At 41.8% G+C, this 19,245-nt stretch overlaps 1 protein-coding gene across 1 annotated transcript in view; it reads right to left on the reverse strand.

Moving 5' to 3' along the window:
* Positions 1 to 19,245, reverse strand: part of glis1b (GLIS family zinc finger 1b) — a 77,725-nt gene that overhangs the window by 2,716 nt on the left and 55,764 nt on the right. Inside the window, exons 6-8 of the mRNA XM_085397792.1 lie at positions 17,323 to 17,433; positions 12,142 to 12,283; positions 8,109 to 8,283 (exon numbers count right to left, since the gene is read on the reverse strand). Coding sequence (XP_085253918.1) covers positions 8,109 to 8,283; positions 12,142 to 12,283; positions 17,323 to 17,433 — 428 coding nt within the window. The remainder of the gene's footprint in view (positions 1 to 8,108; positions 8,284 to 12,141; positions 12,284 to 17,322; positions 17,434 to 19,245) is intronic.

The raw sequence follows: 19,245 nt of genomic DNA on the forward strand, positions 1-19,245 counted from the left end.
CCAGTGCAGTAACCCTTGGCTTTGTGGCCGGGGAAGAAAAAAAATGCAACCCCTGTTTACCTTCATGACATTTAAGTGAAGAAATATTAAGTTAACGTGTTTGAGACTTTGTGGACTCCAGCCTGTGCAGATAATGATATTTTAGGTAAAGATGCCTCTGTGCTATTGGACCCATTTGTTATTCGATACAGCAGCAGCAAATCTCCAAGCTTCACACGGTGCCAGTCCTGGCTAAACGGAGTTGGTTTTTCTTCAATCTCTGCATTTAAGAGGTGCACTCTGTGCTGGAAAAGCCACAAATATGACATCAAATCTTGAAATCAAAGCAAAATTATGAAATGTTTTCGCTGTTCGGTGCCAGTTGAACTAATTGACTTTGCAAAATCTATAGTATGACATCAGAAAACTGCAATGTGCTTCATCACCACATCTTACTTTCTAACGTGAAGTTTCCTGCTGTCATGATGACTATGACCCATCCATCCATCTTCTGTTGACAGGATGACAGGTAGTGGGGGTAGCAGTTTAAGCAGGGACATCCAGAGCCCCCAGCTCTTCCATGGAGCCAACAAGGTGCTCCCAAGTGGGCCTCCACTGGTCTCGCCCTATCTCTAAGGGAGAGCCCATTTCTGCCATTTATATCAGTAATTTCATTATTTTGGTCAGAGCTCATGATCACAGGTGAGGGGAGGGAGGCAGCTTGACCAGTAAAAATCCACAGCTTTGCATCCACCCTAAGCTCTCTCTACATCCAGTAAAACATATACAGTCCATATTACTACTGATGCCACACCGTCTGTCAATCTCCTGATCTCAAAGATGATTGAAGTATTTCAATGGAATTTGAGTTTCAAGCTTAGTTTGTCTAGAAAAGTAACTTATAACTAAATCACACTGCAGTCTGACTTCATTACTAATAGTTTGAATTTGTTTCCATTCCCTCAGATTTAGTCCTGATGTTGATGCTGCATAATGACAAGTAATGAAAGAAACGTGGTAAAAAGGAAGTTGCTGGTTTGGTGGTCCTAGTCTTAAAAGTCTAAAAATAACAAATATAACTTTGCTAAATATATGCTGGGAGATTACTGCAAGTTACCCTTAATGACCTTCAGCATCGTATGAGCTGGCGTGGACACTCTGCGTCCGCATGCTGACTTTCAGATGCCTCCAACACAATGGCGATTTAGTCTCCTCATAAAACACTAGGGCTGCCACGATTAGGCGACTAGTCACGATTACGTTGACGATTTTGATAGTCGACTAATAGTCGACGCGTCGTTTGAAGCTTTGTAAGATCCCAAAAGACGCAGGAATAAGTAGCAGGATTTAAGAGTGTAATAACGGACTGAAACAGAAGATGGCAGCACTACATGTACAAGGATGCCAGCTGCCGTTAAACCCCGAAGAAGAAGCTGTGTCCCAGAATTCATAGCGCAGCCCAGCTCAGCTTCCAACAATGGCGGCAGCTAGTTAGTTTTAATATTACTCTTATTATTCTTTCTGGGTCACAAAATAAACATTTAACATATTTTCAGGCGAGAATGTAGCTGTGTAAACCTCAAATATCTGCTCAGTTTATCAAGACACCGCATATTTTCAAAAGCGCTCCGACGTTTTCGGAGACGTCTGTTACCCACTAGCTCGATAGCTAGCCGGGAGCTAGGCTCACTAGAGCCGTGAGAACACCGGACTCCCGGCAAATCGTTTTCAAACCCACCGCCGTCTTTCGCTACTCAGGTTAAACATATACAAGTCACTTAGATAACTTAACAATGTTATTGTTTGGCTTTTTTTAGTATTTTATTTGTTCCTGAGTAAATCGGTTTAGATGAGATTAAAGTTATAGTTTTTACACAGCTGAATAAACGTCAAGCAGACAGCTGATCATCAGAAGTGTGAGATGCTGGAGAATTTACTCCGGTGTCCTGTTATATTTTAGATAGCAAGGAGTTTATTAAACTTCACTGAAACAATCTGCAAATTTCATTACAATTTAATAAACTATCATCTTGTCTTTATTTTTAGTTAGCACAGACCTTAAACACTTAAAGCTGTAAGCTAATGATAGTTATATAAGAGCAGATGCTGCTGGTGCAATAAGCTGTACGTTTTACGTTCAATGGATGATGATCTGAGTAGTCGACTATCAAAATAATCGTTTGTGGCAGCCCTATAAAACACACAACCAACAGTGTGCTGAGGCTACCGCACTGACCTTTATTCCACTAAAGTTAGGTTTGGTTGTTTATTGTTAAGGACAAACTGAGGAGCGAGAGCAGACAGAAAAACATGCTTATTCGTTCTTTCGTTGACTCGAAATGGAAAACACATCGACCACCATCCCAAAATTTAAATGGCTGCAACACTTTTTTAATCAATAAAACCGACCAAAATATAAAACAAATGAAAGAAGCCAAGGGTGAAACAAACGATACGTGACTTGTTCATTATTGATGTTTGGAGGTGCTGGAAGGCAGACTCCACCTCCAGACTAATGGTTTCCCCGTTTTCAGACAGCTTTAGTTTTATATTCAAAGTAACGCTGGCAAAAAAGTGAATGATTATTCCTTTACTGTAAAGGCCACATCAGGCCAAGCTTAAACAAACAGGAGGAAAAAAGTGGATTTAATGTATGCCTTCATCACATCATGGTAATAAATGCATCCAGAAGCAGTAAGAACCAGGTCTGGTATTTATTCAGACACTTGCCTGGATGTTAAAGTTTACACAAAACTCAAAATGAGCGATTTAACGACTTAATGTTGTACACTTGGCATTAACTTAATGAAACAGAAAGCTGGTCCAAATCCAGACTGATGGACAACAGACCTGCTTTTAAAAAATGGAGCTGCCCAGTCGCCTCCCCAAATATTCAGCAGCTACTTATTACTGCATATCAGGAATGCCAACACATAAACTGCTGCTGTGTTACTATGTGCGCTGTGCTGCAGGGGCATATGGTTTGTGCTAAGCGCTATATGACTGTGATGACAGAGAGCTGCTGGAGGCAGCTGAGCCCAGAGATGACTGCTCATTGCTGGCCTGGCTGGAGCCTGCTATATGACCTACTGCTCCATGCACGAGGGGCGTCCCACCCAGCACTCAGTAGCTGGCAGAGGCTTCGTGCGGGGCATTTGGCAGAGAGCACCGATCAAGAGGAGACGGTAAACGATGTCAAGCGAAAGTGCAAAAACTTGGAAGGCTTTCTTGCTGAATTATTTAACATTTTATTTAGCCGTACATCGCTTCAGGCTCCGCTGCTTCTACATTTATCACGGTGCTCATCATAAAACTGGATCCAGAAAATACAGTTTGGCTTCGGTTCTGTAAGAAAGGTCGTGTTGTTGCTCCTGTCAGTTCACCTGTGTCATAAATGTAAAAACAGTTCCCACGAATTCTGGTTGAAAAACAGACCCTGAAGCGAGTGAACATGAAAGGAACCATGCTTACTTTTACTTACCTTGATTCCTCTTTATTTTACGAGGAGAATAAAGCACGTTTGTTTTATTTGTCAGAAAATGGCAATGCAGATATAGGTTTTATACAGAAAGAATACTGAGCTTATGAAAGTGATTCTTTTTACATCTTAGCTCACTAATTAAACTCTAATAACACAACAACTGAACTGCTTTCATATCCTTTGATGCGTCACTCAGGTAGATGTTTGTAATGTAAAGGACTACATACTATATAGCCACTTTTAGTATTGTAAAAACTTTCTCAAAAACTCACCTTGAAACCTTGAAATACAAGTTCAAATCGAGGTGGCAGGATTGCTGATTATTACTGTTTAAGGCTTTAAGGTGCCTTCTCCTTGCTGCCCTTGCCTTTGGAGCCCATCAGCACAAACCTGACGGTGCTTGTGTGACACCTTGTGTGACTCCAGCCCTGGAGAAGCTAGCGCTGCGAGCCTGGCTAATCCATGTGCTGGCACGGCGCCGCTGCGTGGCCATGTGTTCCTGCAGAGAGCACCATTCCCCCAGGAGCTGCTGTCAGCACAAACTCAGGAAACAGTTATACTGTTCATATTTTTACAAGCTGCCTCTATGTGTAGCTAAAGTGAATCATAAGCTAATCACTGCCAGCTGCCTCAGGCATTGCTCTAGCTTGCTAGCCACTCAAGCTCAAGGTATGAGGGGAATCTTTCATATGCCACATTAATCTCTCCCTGAAATTCACCTTCACTGACCATCCTGCACTCCTCTGCTTTTCCCGGTCACCCCACCTCTGTCCTAATGTAAGGACAGAGGGATTTGACCCCTGACCTTATTATTTCTGAAGCTAGAATAGGAGGGGATAGTAAGCTGAGGCTTTGATATTTCTTTTACAAAGAAGGAATTTGAAGATTTCAAAAATGCTCACATACTGATGAATAACGTAAACTTTGACCTGTGCTGGAAAAAGTTTACTTATAGAGATGGGAAATCGTTGCTCATTTCAGATCAGAGGCTTTTTTAACTTGACTGGATGGTTTGTGATTCAGAGGAATGAGGTAGGTGACTAAACTCTGCCGTTTGAAATGCTACCAGGAGATCAGAGGGACATTCAAACCTGGGCTGTTTGAAGCCGCCCTGAAGTCATAAAATTGCTTGTACTCAGGTATGCGGGCATGGACGTCATCTCCGCTAGCCTGCAGCTATTGTCCAGAAACATTACAGCTCATCTTAATAAAGATAAGCTACCCGTGAAGTCTTGGCTCCCTGCATGGAGGCATGATGGGATGGAAAGTAACATGAAGATTCATGAACAGTGCTGATCTGCTCCTCGTTCATCTTCCTTCACCTGCAGCTAACTGTCCCACTAGGGAGCGGGAATAAGACCCTGTTCTCCACAGGCCCTGCAAACTCCCCAAAACACCCTTCGCCTCCCCTCTCGTCTCCCCCCACTTTTTTGCAGCCGACCATTAAGCCCCTCTGATGGATGACAGGGGCTTCTTTGGCACAGATCGGTGGGAACGCTTCTGTTTCTGGTTAGCAAACTAAAACAGTGTTTGAGAGACAGACAACAGCATCCTGGTTAAAGCTAAGCTAAAGCTAAGCCAGCCCCGAAGGCCCCAGCCTCCGTTAGTCCCAGAAAGATATCTGCCCCAAACTGAGCAGATCCACCTTTAATCACTATAGTCTCCTACTCTGAGGAATTCTTACTGTAAATCATCTGAATCTTTTCTCCCAGTTAACTGTTTGTGTAGTCGGGTTAATTGAAGGCAACACATTATTAACTGAGGCCCGCAAAATGAGTGACTGACCACATACTGCCATGAGCGACTACCTCAAAAATGCTTTTGTTTGGGTTTTGAGACTGACACTCATTTTCTGGCTGGTTGGAGAACGATAATGGCTGGAAGAAAGACAGTGTAGAGTTACAAGCCATGAACGTGCCCCTTCCAGAGCGGGAACTCTTAATGTAGCTCTGTGCCGACTGTGCTGCCACTCTAATCCAATTAGCCTGCGTCAATCACTGCCGAGGTATCAAACCGCCTCAGACTAATATTTGCAGAGGGGCTCTAATATCAATACGCAGGTAAAGGCTGCAGCTCCCCACCCCCTCTGCAATTATATAACCACACTCGGGTGAAGCAGTGAATGACAACATTTACCACCCGTCTCTCTGTGCTCGGAGGCCGCCGTGGTCGAACAACCGTTTCTGTGAGAGGGGCCCTGCGCGCACACTTGTGCCGCAGTGATTGCTAGGTGTATTTTAACTGGCATATCTTAATATTAGCTTCAGAAAAATGACACTGGTATTTACAAAGTAAAAGGAGTCTAAATGGCCCATTTGAGCCAGGGTAAACACATTTAGCCGTGAGGTCAGAGGCTGCCACACCGGAGGAAGGTTAGTTTGATAATTTTGTCAAAATGTTTAATGTCCTGCTAAACCGTTTGGGGAAAAACAAATGCAGTGCTGATATTGACTTTGGCAACAGCCTGTATACTTAAGGCTTTAAACATGTAAATCAAACGCTCCATCTTCAGGCAAATGCAAGCAGACATTGCTGCAGGTCTGACGCCTCGCCCCCGCCCTCCGTCTATACCGTGTGATCAACAGATAGAGCTCTACAGCATGTGCCTTCGTGAAAGCTCTTTTAGGTCATCTCGAGCTGCTGAAATGTGCAAATTTGGGAATTGCTGTCGTTTTAATGCAATGCTGTCATCACGTTACTCGAGTTAAGTTGGGGACGCAAAGATGTGCATGAAAAGGGAGCTACGTCATTGGACCACATGGGGCACTATCACCAAGCTGCACCGGCATGTTCCTCATCAAGTACGGACAGGAGCAGACGCAGTCCGACTCTCACTTCCAATATGTCGCCCTGCCTGTGCAGCCGAGTATCCCCTCACAAAGTCCTTTTCACTTTCCATGCCTGTGCTCGCACTGCTAATTGTGCGTGCTGCTGAGAAAAGAGCCACAGGAACCGCGAGGTAATTTTGACAGGCTTCTCCTTCTGCTTTCAAGGCTTGAAACAACACACCAGCTTCCAGATGCTTCCCGGCCATCCCGACGTCTCTTGAGCGCCGCTCGGACGTTTACATCCAGGCGGTTTCACCGCTCTGCTCGGCTGCTCTGTTTGTGCTGGATGGCGAGCGGTCTGCTGTACCTCACACCCCAATCATAACCAATCACGTGTATTTCCTGGATATGTAAACTCGCCCCCACACACGGAGACAGACACACACACACACACACACACACACACACATACATAAGTACAAATGTATGTGCAGCTCTTTAAAGTAAGGAAGCCATCAAAGATCATTCTGTAATATGCGGGTGTTGTATATACACCCAAAGAGGGGAGCACGGAGTTAAAAGAAAGCATGTTTATGTAACACAATCACTTTTGTAACACAGTTTATGATGCTTGATTCCATCCACTCTTTCTCAATGTTATTAAACTGTACAGGACTGTTTTCCTTCCCTACCTCCCTGGTTTTTAGACACATTGCTTTAGCACAGCACACACTGTGCCTCCTGACGACACCCGGGTTCTGTAACTCTGCTCTGCAGGCTCTCTGGGGAAATCATCAGCACTAATAGGAAACATCCTGCAAATCACACACATGCACACACTCAGAGATGCACGAGAAGAGCTGCTCGAGCTGTTGCTGAGCAAGGCAGTCGCACCTGGAGGAGCTGCGGGTTTCGTGCGTCGTCTTTTGAAATGTTTGCGTCGACTTTAAGCGGGAGCTCTGCAAAGATACAGTTAATTAATGAATTCCCGGGATCATGGATTGGTTCAGTGGAAGCACATTTGTCTTGACTAAAGATGTAGCAACACTGGTATTCTTACTAAACCGTATTCAGTTTTATTGCTTCTTAAAAGTATCTCCAGATGTGCTTATTTTCACAATTACCTGAAAGATGCATCACTGGTTTAAACGTCATTGTGTTGCTTGCATTTGTTGCATAGCTGAACAACAGCAGTACATCAAGGTCTATAAAATGTAATCTCGAGGTTTTTAAAGAGAACCGCTCGATGGTGAAAGAGCTCACAGAACATAAACACAAGAGGACGATGCTATCACACGGCTTTGATACTCTCACCAAAGTGTGAACCGTGACCGCTCGAAACAGAGCTGGTGATGTGTCACATTGACCGCGTGGTGACCAGCACTGCCCGTCTTCCCACGAGGGACGTCAAAGGAGCTGAGAAGTTGATTTTGTTTCCAGTAAGAAAGCCAAGATGGGTTTGTCAGCAGGACCATGAGGCTTAACCTAACATGAGCTAAGAGGGTTCGGCCGGGACTCGGGATGATAAATAGGTGAAAAATAATGGAGGCAGTAAAGTGTAATCATAATATCAGGGAACGTCTTAAGAGAAGAACAGCGCTTGCACTTTCACTGAACTTTGTCGTACACGTTGTTTGTATGCAGTAAAACAAACACTCGGTGTCCTTTGACCTTTTCAAAACATGATGTGATATGACTTCAATTATATGACAGAATTGTGACAAAGCCGTCCATGACTGTTTGCAGGATTATTCATTCATTAATCAGATTCATGTTTACATTTCCCACCCTTCATGACACATCTCTAGTTTCCCAGCGACCCAGACCTTTGGAGTGACATACCTCAGCGTCTAAATACAAATCGAGGGCTTGTTACTCACCCGTCTCTCGTGCCGTCCATGGCAGCCAGCGGGGACAGGTGGTGAGGGCTGCCGAGGTCTCGATCCAGTCGGTGCTGTCGGGTCGGCAGGTCAGCGGTGGAGCCAGAGTTGGGGGTGGGGGTGAGCAGCTCCACTGGGGCGCTGTGATGGGGGGTACTGGAGCCAGTGTACAGGCCTGAAAGACAAACAAAGCTAATTCGGTAAACGTGCCAAATAAACTCAAGGCCCCCGTGCTTCATCTCTCCCTCGAGCAAATTAAAAGCCATTTCATGGCAACAGGATTTTGTTTTGACAACTTTCATCCAATCAGTGTGCTTTGTAAAACAAAAAGTTCTGTGTTTGCGCTGTGTGTAATTTAGGGTACATTGTTTGTGCTGCCACAGGGCCTCGCCTTGTTTGTCCTTTTTCGTATTACACAATAATAAACTAAAATGTTACATGTGTTCAGTGACTTTGAACAGTAGGTCCTTTAAAGCTACAAATATATGATATAAGGAAATCTGCAGAAGAGCATGTGATAATCTGCTGACTGTTCCAATATGTCTTTTACTTTTTGATCATTTCAGTTTTTCCAAATGATATTACAGTTACATGTTGTTGATGCACCGGTCTGTGGGGGCATTATTATCTTCTTTTACTGGTTGCATGTTGCCAACCTTTTCTACTGTTTCAAGCTGCAAACTGTTATTAAATACGGACTCCTTTTCTTCTTTGCAAACTAGGAACTGCAAATAATAACTGTCACAACTGTTTTTACTATTATTATCTTCAGCGAAGATGCTTCCAAAGCCCAATTTGACAACAAAAAACGGGCTGTTTTGTCCAAAAATGAATCCCAGGGGTGTTCATTTTAAAAGGATAAAACAAACGAGTGGAACTGTTACTGTCTTACTGCTGTTAACATGTGGCTAGTTAGACTTTGGAGATCCACACGACTGTGCACAAGTCTTGAGCCTTCCCTCATTTCTGTATATTTTGGTTCCACTGGCGCTCTCGTAATTTTCTAACGCTTCATTTAACACGGGTCCACCGGCAGGCCCATTTTACAAGCACTTTTTAAATGATCCCAACTCCACTGCTGTTTGTGCTGGAGACAAAATCCACCTTGTTTCAGAAAGAAGAGAAGACAAACTTTATGTTTGGTGTACTACGGTATCACAAGGCACTGTTCGAACACAGACAGGAAAAAAATCAGCCACATTCACATTACCATACATGTATCCCTCAGACCTGCATAAATCTTGGTCAATAAAGGGTTAAAGATGTCTTGAGCAACAGTTCTCCAGGATTTCTGAAGGTCTGTAAAAGTCGTTCTTTGGACATTGGTGCTTTTTCAAGGTCAAGGTCAAATTTATTTATATAGCACATTTCAAACAGCCGATGCTGCACAAAGTGCTTAACAATATAAAAATGGTATTAAAAAGCAACACTGTAATACAATAATAACAATAAAAAACAATAATAGGACAATAAAAGTATTAAAACAATAACTAAACTAATTCAAATAAGACCAAAATACTTGGGTCATAGTGTGTTAAAAGCCAGGGCATAGAAATGTGTCTTTAGTAATGATTTAAATTGCTCAAGTGTTTGTGCAGATCTAATATTTAAGGGGAGACTATTCCAAAGTCTGGGACCTGCCACAGAGAAGGCTCTATCACCACGGGATTTGAGATTAGTCCGTGGGATTTTTGACTCATTTTCAGTCAAGTCATTGAACCCAACCGTTTTCAGAGGAAGACGTCAAACAACTTAAAAAATGAGCCTGTCACAAAAACACATATTTTATTCTAATTTCTTTAGTTAAAAAAAGGCCAAAAAATTAACAGTCTGACTTACACAAAATAGTATTTTTTTCACCAACGAGGTGATTCTCACACAGCTATAAAACTTGGCATTTGTTGACATGGTGTTCAGTGTGTGCTCACAGAACTTGAACAAACTGAAGAAGCGGAGGACGTGCCAGGCCTAAAAAGAAAAAACCACCACTAAAATCTACACCAGATGGACAGTATCTCAAAGTCATGTTTCTACCAGTTTAATTTAATCAAAAATCATCATCCACAGGGACGAGAACTGCCTGCCCCACTCTGGACAGTCTTGTTAAGCAAGAGTCAACTTGATCTTTCCTTTTTTTCCTCTTTGCATCTTCTGCTAAGTTTAGCAGCTGATTTCTTTCCCAGCATCCAAACAGCGAGAAGCACATTGACTGTCTGGGGCAGTTAACTGGCAACGAGAGCAGAAGACGGGAGGAGATGAAAGGAAGAGGAAAGATGGGTGCTCCTGGTTTTTGCAGTTTTCAGGCCAGCTGTTCTCAAGTGGAAGCATGCCGAGGCCTGATCTGACAGCGCTCTGAAATGGTTACAAGCTTGATTCATTACCCCGAAATCATCAATCACAGACCTTAAATGTTTTCCCCTTTAGCCCCAACATCTGGTAGCACACCGGCAAAACAGTCGACAAATAATGGCTGTGATTGCCTCAATTTCATCACCAGTTCCTTGTGGAGGAAGACAAAAAGGATCTGATGTTGCTCTTTAAGAGTTAGAGTGGGATTATGTACCAAAGACGCTGTCGAGCGGATTTGAAAAGCTTCTTGTTGAGTTCAGGAAGAAATCTCTGTGAGAAGAAACTGAGAGGATAGCAGCAGGAGCACATAAACCTCTGTACTCAACTATGATGAGTCCTTCCTCTGGTTAATCAGGGAACACTCTAATTATGCTCTATAAAACAGAGAGGGGGGGTTCTCGTAACTCTTGCTGCAGACATGTGAATAGGAACAGACTTATAAGCAGTGAACAGGAAAACAAGTTTAGCTCTGACTGGAAGCATGACTCATTTTCTGCTCCACAAGTGTTAATGATGGGATGGCTGCCCACTTTGGCCCACTACTTACATGCATCCTATTGGCTCTAGAACAAAGAGAAAGTCGTGTAAATAGAGATCCTGAAGTCTAACCTTTTCTGACCTCGAATAACACGGCGTCCTTGACTGCTTTAGCTCCTCTGGGGCTTTAAACGATTTAAACCAAGACAGAAAGCAACATCTCTCAGAAAGAGAGGGGAGCAGAGGTAAAGAGCCAAGAAGTTGAGCTTTCATGGTCATCAACGGTGCGCCGAGATCCAGCAACAATAACAGACAACAGTGGGGAGCCTGGCTGTGGTAGAGGCAGAAAACAAGGACAGATGTGTCCATAAAGGGAGGAAGCTGCAGGGAATCTCTCTCGTCTTTAGGATGGTTATAATCCATTTATCTCTCTCTTGTTCCCAATTCAGTGTGGCGCTGACTTTTAGTGACGGTCAAACTCATCAGTTAGAAAAATGGAAGTTTAAAAGAAGCTTAAAGGCCACATGTGATGAATAAACTTTTCCAGTTCTAGTGGCTGCTAATGGTTTTTGCAGTCTTTGCATGACAGGGAGACAGGTTAACATGACATGGTTATGAAATCCAAACCAAACAAACAAAAGCACAAGGCTGTAACACTTCCCTTATAAACTCAAGTATGGACTAACGGCTAAAATGTTGATATAAAATCTGCACGAGCAATTAAAGTTCAATTATGTGGTGTGGATTGTTTATCTTTTGACCAAAGGCACCACCAAGTATGATTTTCACTGCCTGAGAGTGCAGAATTACCACAATACATCTGCAGGAATGTTGACATGGCTGCTGATTACCACCAATGACTCGGTGATTGCTTTGCCAGGTGTTGGGATTTCTGGCGGTCTGGACCTCACTTGCTGGCGTGCTCTTCTGCTTTGGAACAAATACTCCCTGGGCTTCGATGTTTTGAGATGTGGCCAGTCGATTTCACTCATATTTGAAATTGTTTAACCATGAATGATGTTGCTACTACTGGTGACACATTATATTTTGTATTTATGCCACATGTTTTCTTACCGAACTTCAATTTTTGTTCGTTTTATGAGAAAAATAAGTGGAAAGTTGAGATGTTTTATTGGTAAAGAAACCGATTAATTAAGAGATCAATTATTAGAGGAAGATCTGAGAATGACAGATGACAGGTGTGTACCTGTGAACATGTCTTGGCCCAATGCAGGAGAATGGCCATCTTTGCCATTGTAGAGGTGCTGCGTAGAGGTGGAGCTCTGGAGGTGCTGCATGGACAGACAGTCGCTCAGGACATCCTGCTCCAGGTGAGGGCAGGGCCGAAGCTGAGAAAAACAAGCAACGATAAGAATAAACTTCAAATGCTTACAAGAAATGATGATGAGCCATTTAAATGGAGAGAACTCCATCTGGTCTGCAAGATTACTCAATCGAAGAACAAGACGACTTCAGTTTGGCCTGTTCGTGGCTTGGACCTCGTGTGTGTGAGAGCGTTCGCTTCATCTTTTTGCAATAATGTGATTGTAATGTTGATCTGAAACAGTAAATCAGCAAATGAGAATAGAATTGTCAGTCAGGGGGAACCGGGGGAAAGATCATATGTTCTTTTTTGAGTCATGCGTTGGCCTTAGACATAATTGGTATGAACTCAGAGCCAATGTGAGATTGCTCCTGTTTCTTTCCCTGCCAACTTTAATGGGGGCAACTGAAGACACATTTCAGCGAGATCACACGGCACAAAGATAAAATTCAAACCAAATGAAACCTGTGTCAGTTGACAAAATGAGACATCTGCCTTATGGATCGGTGGAATAGCTGAACTCTGTTGTATACATTACTGGATTTCTATGTAATAAAACATTATAGCTGCTGAGGTACACACAGGACTTCTGCCAAGATGTAAAAAGAGAGAATAGGATAGTATAGCTGACTATCTGATGTAGGCACAAAAACAGACTTCAGACTCCAGTGTATAAAGCAAATATGGCCACCGAGAAATAAGACACTGACTAGAGAACAGTGGAATCGACCTACGATCCTACTGGCATCTGCTTATACACCGTTACAGAGACAAGGATCAATGACAACCAGTTACTGTTAACCTCATCCTCTATTCAACACAACATTTACTGACAAGTTAAAGGAGAGTGATGGCAACGGTCCTGGTGAAGAATCCACTGCTGCAGGAGCTTCATAAACTAAACTGATATTTACATAGTGCTTTTCGGATTATATGGGCCAAAACACTTTACACAACAGGAGAAACGCTTTTTCTGCACATACAACATTTTATGTATTGCACAAACACACCAATAACTTCCTCAGGGTCAACCTGGGGTTTTGGTTGAGCAGGCAACCACATGCTGTAAGGCCAGAAAGCAGCGGCCGGGGTTCGAGTCCAACCCGCAGCCCTTTGCTGTGTGTCTTCCCCCCCCCTCTCGCTCTTTTGTGTCCATCTCCACTGTCACTGTCCAATAAAGGCAAAAGCCCCCACCGACACACACACACACATGGGGGGTTTAGGATCTTTGGTTTGGGGAAGAGCAGAGGTTAGAACCACTGACCTTCTAATTATTCTTATTAAACATAATGACCACACAGGCTAACAGCACAGGCTCAGACCTGCTTTGCAGAATAAAAGGGATGCTTTTTTTAAAAATGACTTTTTGGTGTATTTTGATGTTGCAGATTTGCAGCTGCAGATTTTGTCAGTTCCACATCCATGACGTGAATCTCCCACACTGTATAATCTGCACTGGTCACTCCACTGTATTGATATTTATATTTAGAAAAAGTGCAATACTGTAACAACTGCCACAAAAAACAAAAACTGTTGTACTGTTTAGTTTGTACTGCTGCTCATTCCTGTGCAATATCTGTGTGTACATATATTTATATATCTACACATATACATATATTTAGTCAGTTAACTGAAAATCTCTTTTTTCTTTTACTACACCTTATTAATATTTTGCTCTTACTATTTTTCTATTTATTTTTTATTATTTTATTTTATTACATTTTTTTCTACTGTACCATTCTGCTGAGTGATTGTCTGCTGCTCGTCAAATACATTTCATTGCGATGTTGACCCTGTGCTAACTTGCATATGACAAATAAAACTGAAAACTGAAAACACTTCACCAAAGATCTGGGGACCGAGCGAGCACAGTGATGATCTGAGCTTTGTGACATGGCGTGCTATCCTGCAGCCACCAGGAGATGGGCACACTCTGTGATGGGAATGATCAGAAACGATACTCAGGCTGTGGTGACTGAATTTTGGTCACTTGGTACTAAAGTGTGACAAGAAAACACCCCCCCACATCATTAAAACACCATCAGCCTGAATGGCTGGTACAAGGCAGGAAGGAGCAATGCCAAATTCTGAATGTTTTATCTGAATGCAGAAAGGGACACTCATCAGACTAGGCAACGTTTTTCTAATCTCTTGTTGGCCAACTTTGGTGAGCCTGCACAATTTGTAACCTGAAGTTTTTCTCTGACAGGAGCGGTACCTCACGTGGTCTTCTGCTGCTGTCGACCATCAACTGTGTTGTAATGAGTGGTTATTTGAGTCACTCTTGCCTTCCTATCAGCTCAAAGCAGTCTAGTTATTGTCATTTGACCTCTTGCATCAACAGAGAACTGCGGTTCAGTGGACATTCTCTCTTTTTAGAGCGTTCTCTGTAGAGATGGTTGTGTTTGAAAATCTGCTGAATCGACGGCACTGCTAGTTGATTCAGCTACTTAACAGTGAAACTTGTAATAGTAAAACTAATCTCTACAGTTTGTGCAGAGCAACACTTTTTAAATGAAAAATTTGTATTTTATGTTTATACTTGGCCAACATCTATTATAAGCAGGCTTAGTTTAAACCAAAGAGCAGCTGGTGCAACTCTTAAACATTTGAATCCAATATGCGAGTTTCTTTCATCATTAAATGTATATCAAGTTTGTGTTTTTGTAATCGTGCTGAGATAATAACTATGCTGACTAATACATATTTTTCAGTTGAGTGTATAATAATAATAATAATAATGAGTGATAACTTCATGATGCCAAGAGGCATAAAACCCTGGCAGTGTTGCTGTGGACCCTCTGAACGACTGAAGTCAAGTGTCGGTACTCGATTTGCAGGCAAGGACAAAGTCATCCAAGATTTTATTTTATTTTCCAACATCACTGCAACCCTCTCAGTCTGTTTGTCCATCTGTCTGAGTTCTGATATTGTGGTCAGTTTGTGGGTGGAAACCTTGTTCAGCAGCAGTATCATCCCATCTACTCGACTCTCAGATTATTCCCTCAGAGTTCATTCAGAGCAGTAAGTGAACAGATTATTTTATCTGTGGCTTGTATCTTTTAAGATTCTGGCTTTGCTGAAAAGTCAAATCACAAGTGATTTAACTCCTCCCCCAAAAAAGCTAAACCTAACAGCTTTACAGCTGGCATTTTCCATGTTTTGATTTCACATTTAGATGCCGTAAATCAGTAAATGTGTCCTTGTGGGGATTCTTAAGACAGCCCTGCAAAGCATTCATTGCAAGTAATTGGGGCTCTGCTTTCTCCACAGCGACACTCTTAAAGTTTTTTTTTTCCTGCTTTGGGCCAAATCCAAGAGTGGAGTAAGAGCGTTTGTTTGACATTTGTCCATAACATCTGGCCACTGGGGTATTCTGCACTACAGCTTATTAACAATGCTACAAGCACACATGTGTTTCCCTTTACGACACTAAGCAAAGAAACACATCATCCAGCCTGCCACTATCCAGCCCTTTACACAACAATGGGCCCTTTCTCTCTCTTATTTACCCACTTTCAGTTAGGGAAAGAATGGGCTTTTGACCAAGCATGATGAAATGTGGTCAAACCTGATCTATTGTTGGGGAAATGATTCTAAAGATACTCCACTACACAGCTAAATGCTTCAAAACCCCTCAGTTAGAGCAACTTGATGGATCTGCAGATAATGTGACCTAAGAAAGAACAAATCTTGTTAAAGTTGCAGCTCTACCCGAATGACCCGAATAAGGTCATGCAGGAAACTAGCTGCAGAAAAAGATCAGCTTGAGCTGCAAAATTTCATTTCATTTTTTATTTATTTCACACTTGGTTCAACAGTTTCAACAGTTTTATCCTTTCATACACACAAACCAGGCTTTCCCTTGATATAACACGGCAACCATGAGTGAAAAGGAGAAGGAAGAAGAAAATATTCTTATTAAACCCTGCCCCCCCATCTACATTTCAACTAGTGGGCACCATTAACCAATGAACACGTGAGCATTTATCAGACCAAACAGCAAATACCTCAGCACATAATAACAAGGAGAAAATAAATAAATAAAATAAGGAGTTAGCTCGAATTTATTGCGTATTCTTCATATTGATTTATCGTTTTAAACATGTAACACTTTTTAAAACAATGTAAAACTCTTAAGATTATAATGAAATCAAATCAAATCACTTTTATTGTCACATCACATGTGCAGGTACACTGGTACAGCACATGCGAGTGAAATTCTTGTGTGCGAGCTTCACAAGCAGCAGAGTTGTGCAAAAATACAATAATGTAAAACAAGCAAAATATAAGAATGGCTAAATCTGAGACTAATAAATATATGTACAATATATAATAGTATATGCATTACTGGATGTGTATACTAAATATGTTTTTCTACGTGTGTGTGTGCACATATTTTACAAATTAAATAGAGTAAGCAATAAAATAAAATATATTAAATATACAGAGGTTGGTAGTTGGATATTGTGCAAAACAGTGGCATTAATGGACAGTATGTAGTGCATAATGTTGAAGTTCTAGTAGTGGAGGTGAGGTGTCTATGAAGTGTTCAGCAGTCTGATGGCCTGGAGGAAAAAGCTGTCTCTCAGTCTGCTGGTACGGGACCGGATGCTGCAGAACCACCTTCCTGATGGAAGAAGTCTGAACGGAGGTTCTGCAGCATCCGGTCCTGAAGAGAGTTCCACAGTCGTATACCCGTAACCGTGGTCCCAGCGAGCTGATGCTTAAAATGATATTTCCTTCAGCTGTCCTCACCTCCCAAACACAGGTAATATATTATTTTTAGCCTTAAACATAATTAATAATGTCCGTAGTTTCACTAAACCTTCTACTTTCAATAGTTTCGATTTTATAAACAATTTATTTAAGAATAAATGAACCATGACGCAGCAGTTTTTAAGTGTCCACTGGCTTTAATTTGCTACTTAAAAATGAAGAAAACAACAAATGTCAGCGGTAACAGCTGACATACTTTTGGTTCCTCTATGATGTTTCTTTTTAAACCTCTGACTACACACAGGTGTTTTGTCCTGTTTCTCACTCTAGCAGAGAGTGTCTTACCTTCCTACGCACCTGTTGCTCTTTGGCTGAGTGGATCTTGACGTGTTTGCGTAGGGAGCTGGGATCCGTGTAGCGCTTGGTACAACCGGAGATCTGACATGCATACGGTTTCTGGGAGGAGGGAGGAAATATTTCTGTTCAGTTATCAGAGCAGAATGTATAAATGTAGCTTTTCTAATAACAGAGAGACAGAATAATATAAGCAGCTAAAAAAGAAAATTGTAAAGGAAAGGAGAAAAATTAACATGCAGTAAATATGAAACTTATGTAAGTAAAGGCAAAGATAAAGTCCTACCTTTCGGCTGAGAAAGACACATAATGTGAGGTAAAAGGAAGACCAGACAAAGGATGAAAAGAAAAGACAATCAGTTGACAAAAATTTGAATACCACAACATCTCTTTGGTTATTAGTTTTTCAGGGTTTAAAGCATCGTATTTCACTTGCAGTTGCACTCACTCAGCAATGAAACCCATCTCTCTTGCTACTGACAGCACCGATACTGCATGATTAATAATGTATAAAGACTTAAAGACAAACACTATAATATATCAGCACAAGAAATACACTCACTGGCCACTTCATTAGGTACCGCTCGTTAATGTAAATGTCTAATCAGCCAATCACACGGCAGCAACATATAGACGTGTTCAAGACAACCTGCTGAAGTTCAAACTGAGTATTTCAGAAACTGCTGATCTACGGACATTTTCCTGCACAACCATCTCTACGGTTTACATAGAACGGCCTGAAAACAGAAAACATTCAATAAGACACAGAAATGCCTTTTTGATGCAAGAAGGTAACAGTAACTAAAGAAGAACATCTATGAATGCAGATCACATAAAACCCTGAATAAGATTGGCTGAAGCTGCAGAAGACCACACAAGGTGCCCATCAGCAAGAACGAGAACAGGAAACTACGACCTCACTGCACCATTTTGAAGGTAGGGTCAGGATTGATGTGAGCAACCTGAAAGCATGAATCCTTCATGCCTTTATCAACAGTTCAAGCTGGTTGGTGCTGCTGTAAAAGTGTGGGGATGTTTTCTGGGCACATGTATAAATGACACAGCCTATCTAATTATTGCTATCCTGTATATAACAATATTCATGGACCAAAATCTCTGAATTATGTTTCCAGTACTCGAGTTTTATGCCATGAAGAATTAGGTAGTCCAACCCTGTATTAGAAGGCGTACCTAATAAAGTAGCTAGTGAGTGTATAAATGATCTTATTCAACCATGTTGAGGAGTATTCTTAATAATTAAGCATTTATGTGATTATGCACACTGCATACACCGTGATGGAGTACACCACTTTCATTTCACATTTTTCTAATTAAAATGAAGGATGGTGATAGAGATTTTTTTACTTTTTACATTCAGTAACATAAGTTTTACAGACTTTATTATCTCTGCACTTTAACGTTTTCTCTAAGTAACCTGTTGTCATCCCAAAGTGCTTATAATGCCACTCATCTCTGTTTGTTTTGCCAAGAAACCGACTCGATACAGCGCAGAGCGCCGACTTTAAAAGAAAAATAAAAGAGTGAAGTAAAACTTCTGTGTAGGATAAATATAATTAAGCTTTAAAATGATTTTCCTCCTCAGTGTTTCTGGCAGCGCAGCCGACTGGGCAGCACAGTGAAAGCCATCGTGGGGTGTTAATGTGAGGCCATGAGCATCGGGGTCCCAGATTAGCTGTATCGTTTGGACTACTGTGGAAAGAGTGTGCAGTGGAAGAAAATCCCACACTGACAGAATAACACAACGTCTGCATTAACATTTCTACTCTTACTACTTGATAATTTACTGTTACATATAGAAAAGTATTGGTGCACGGCCAGTTCAGTGAAAACAGGGGGAAACATTCTGGTTGCAAAAATACTGCTAAAATTACTTTCTCTGGGAAGAAAATCAAG

Source organism: Rhamphochromis longiceps, linkage group LG23 (genome assembly GCF_057381845.1).
Source record: "Rhamphochromis longiceps isolate RC_006_pf linkage group LG23, R_longiceps_female_GT1.1, whole genome shotgun sequence".
In the NCBI taxonomy this organism is placed as follows: Eukaryota; Metazoa; Chordata; class Actinopteri; order Cichliformes; family Cichlidae; genus Rhamphochromis; species Rhamphochromis longiceps.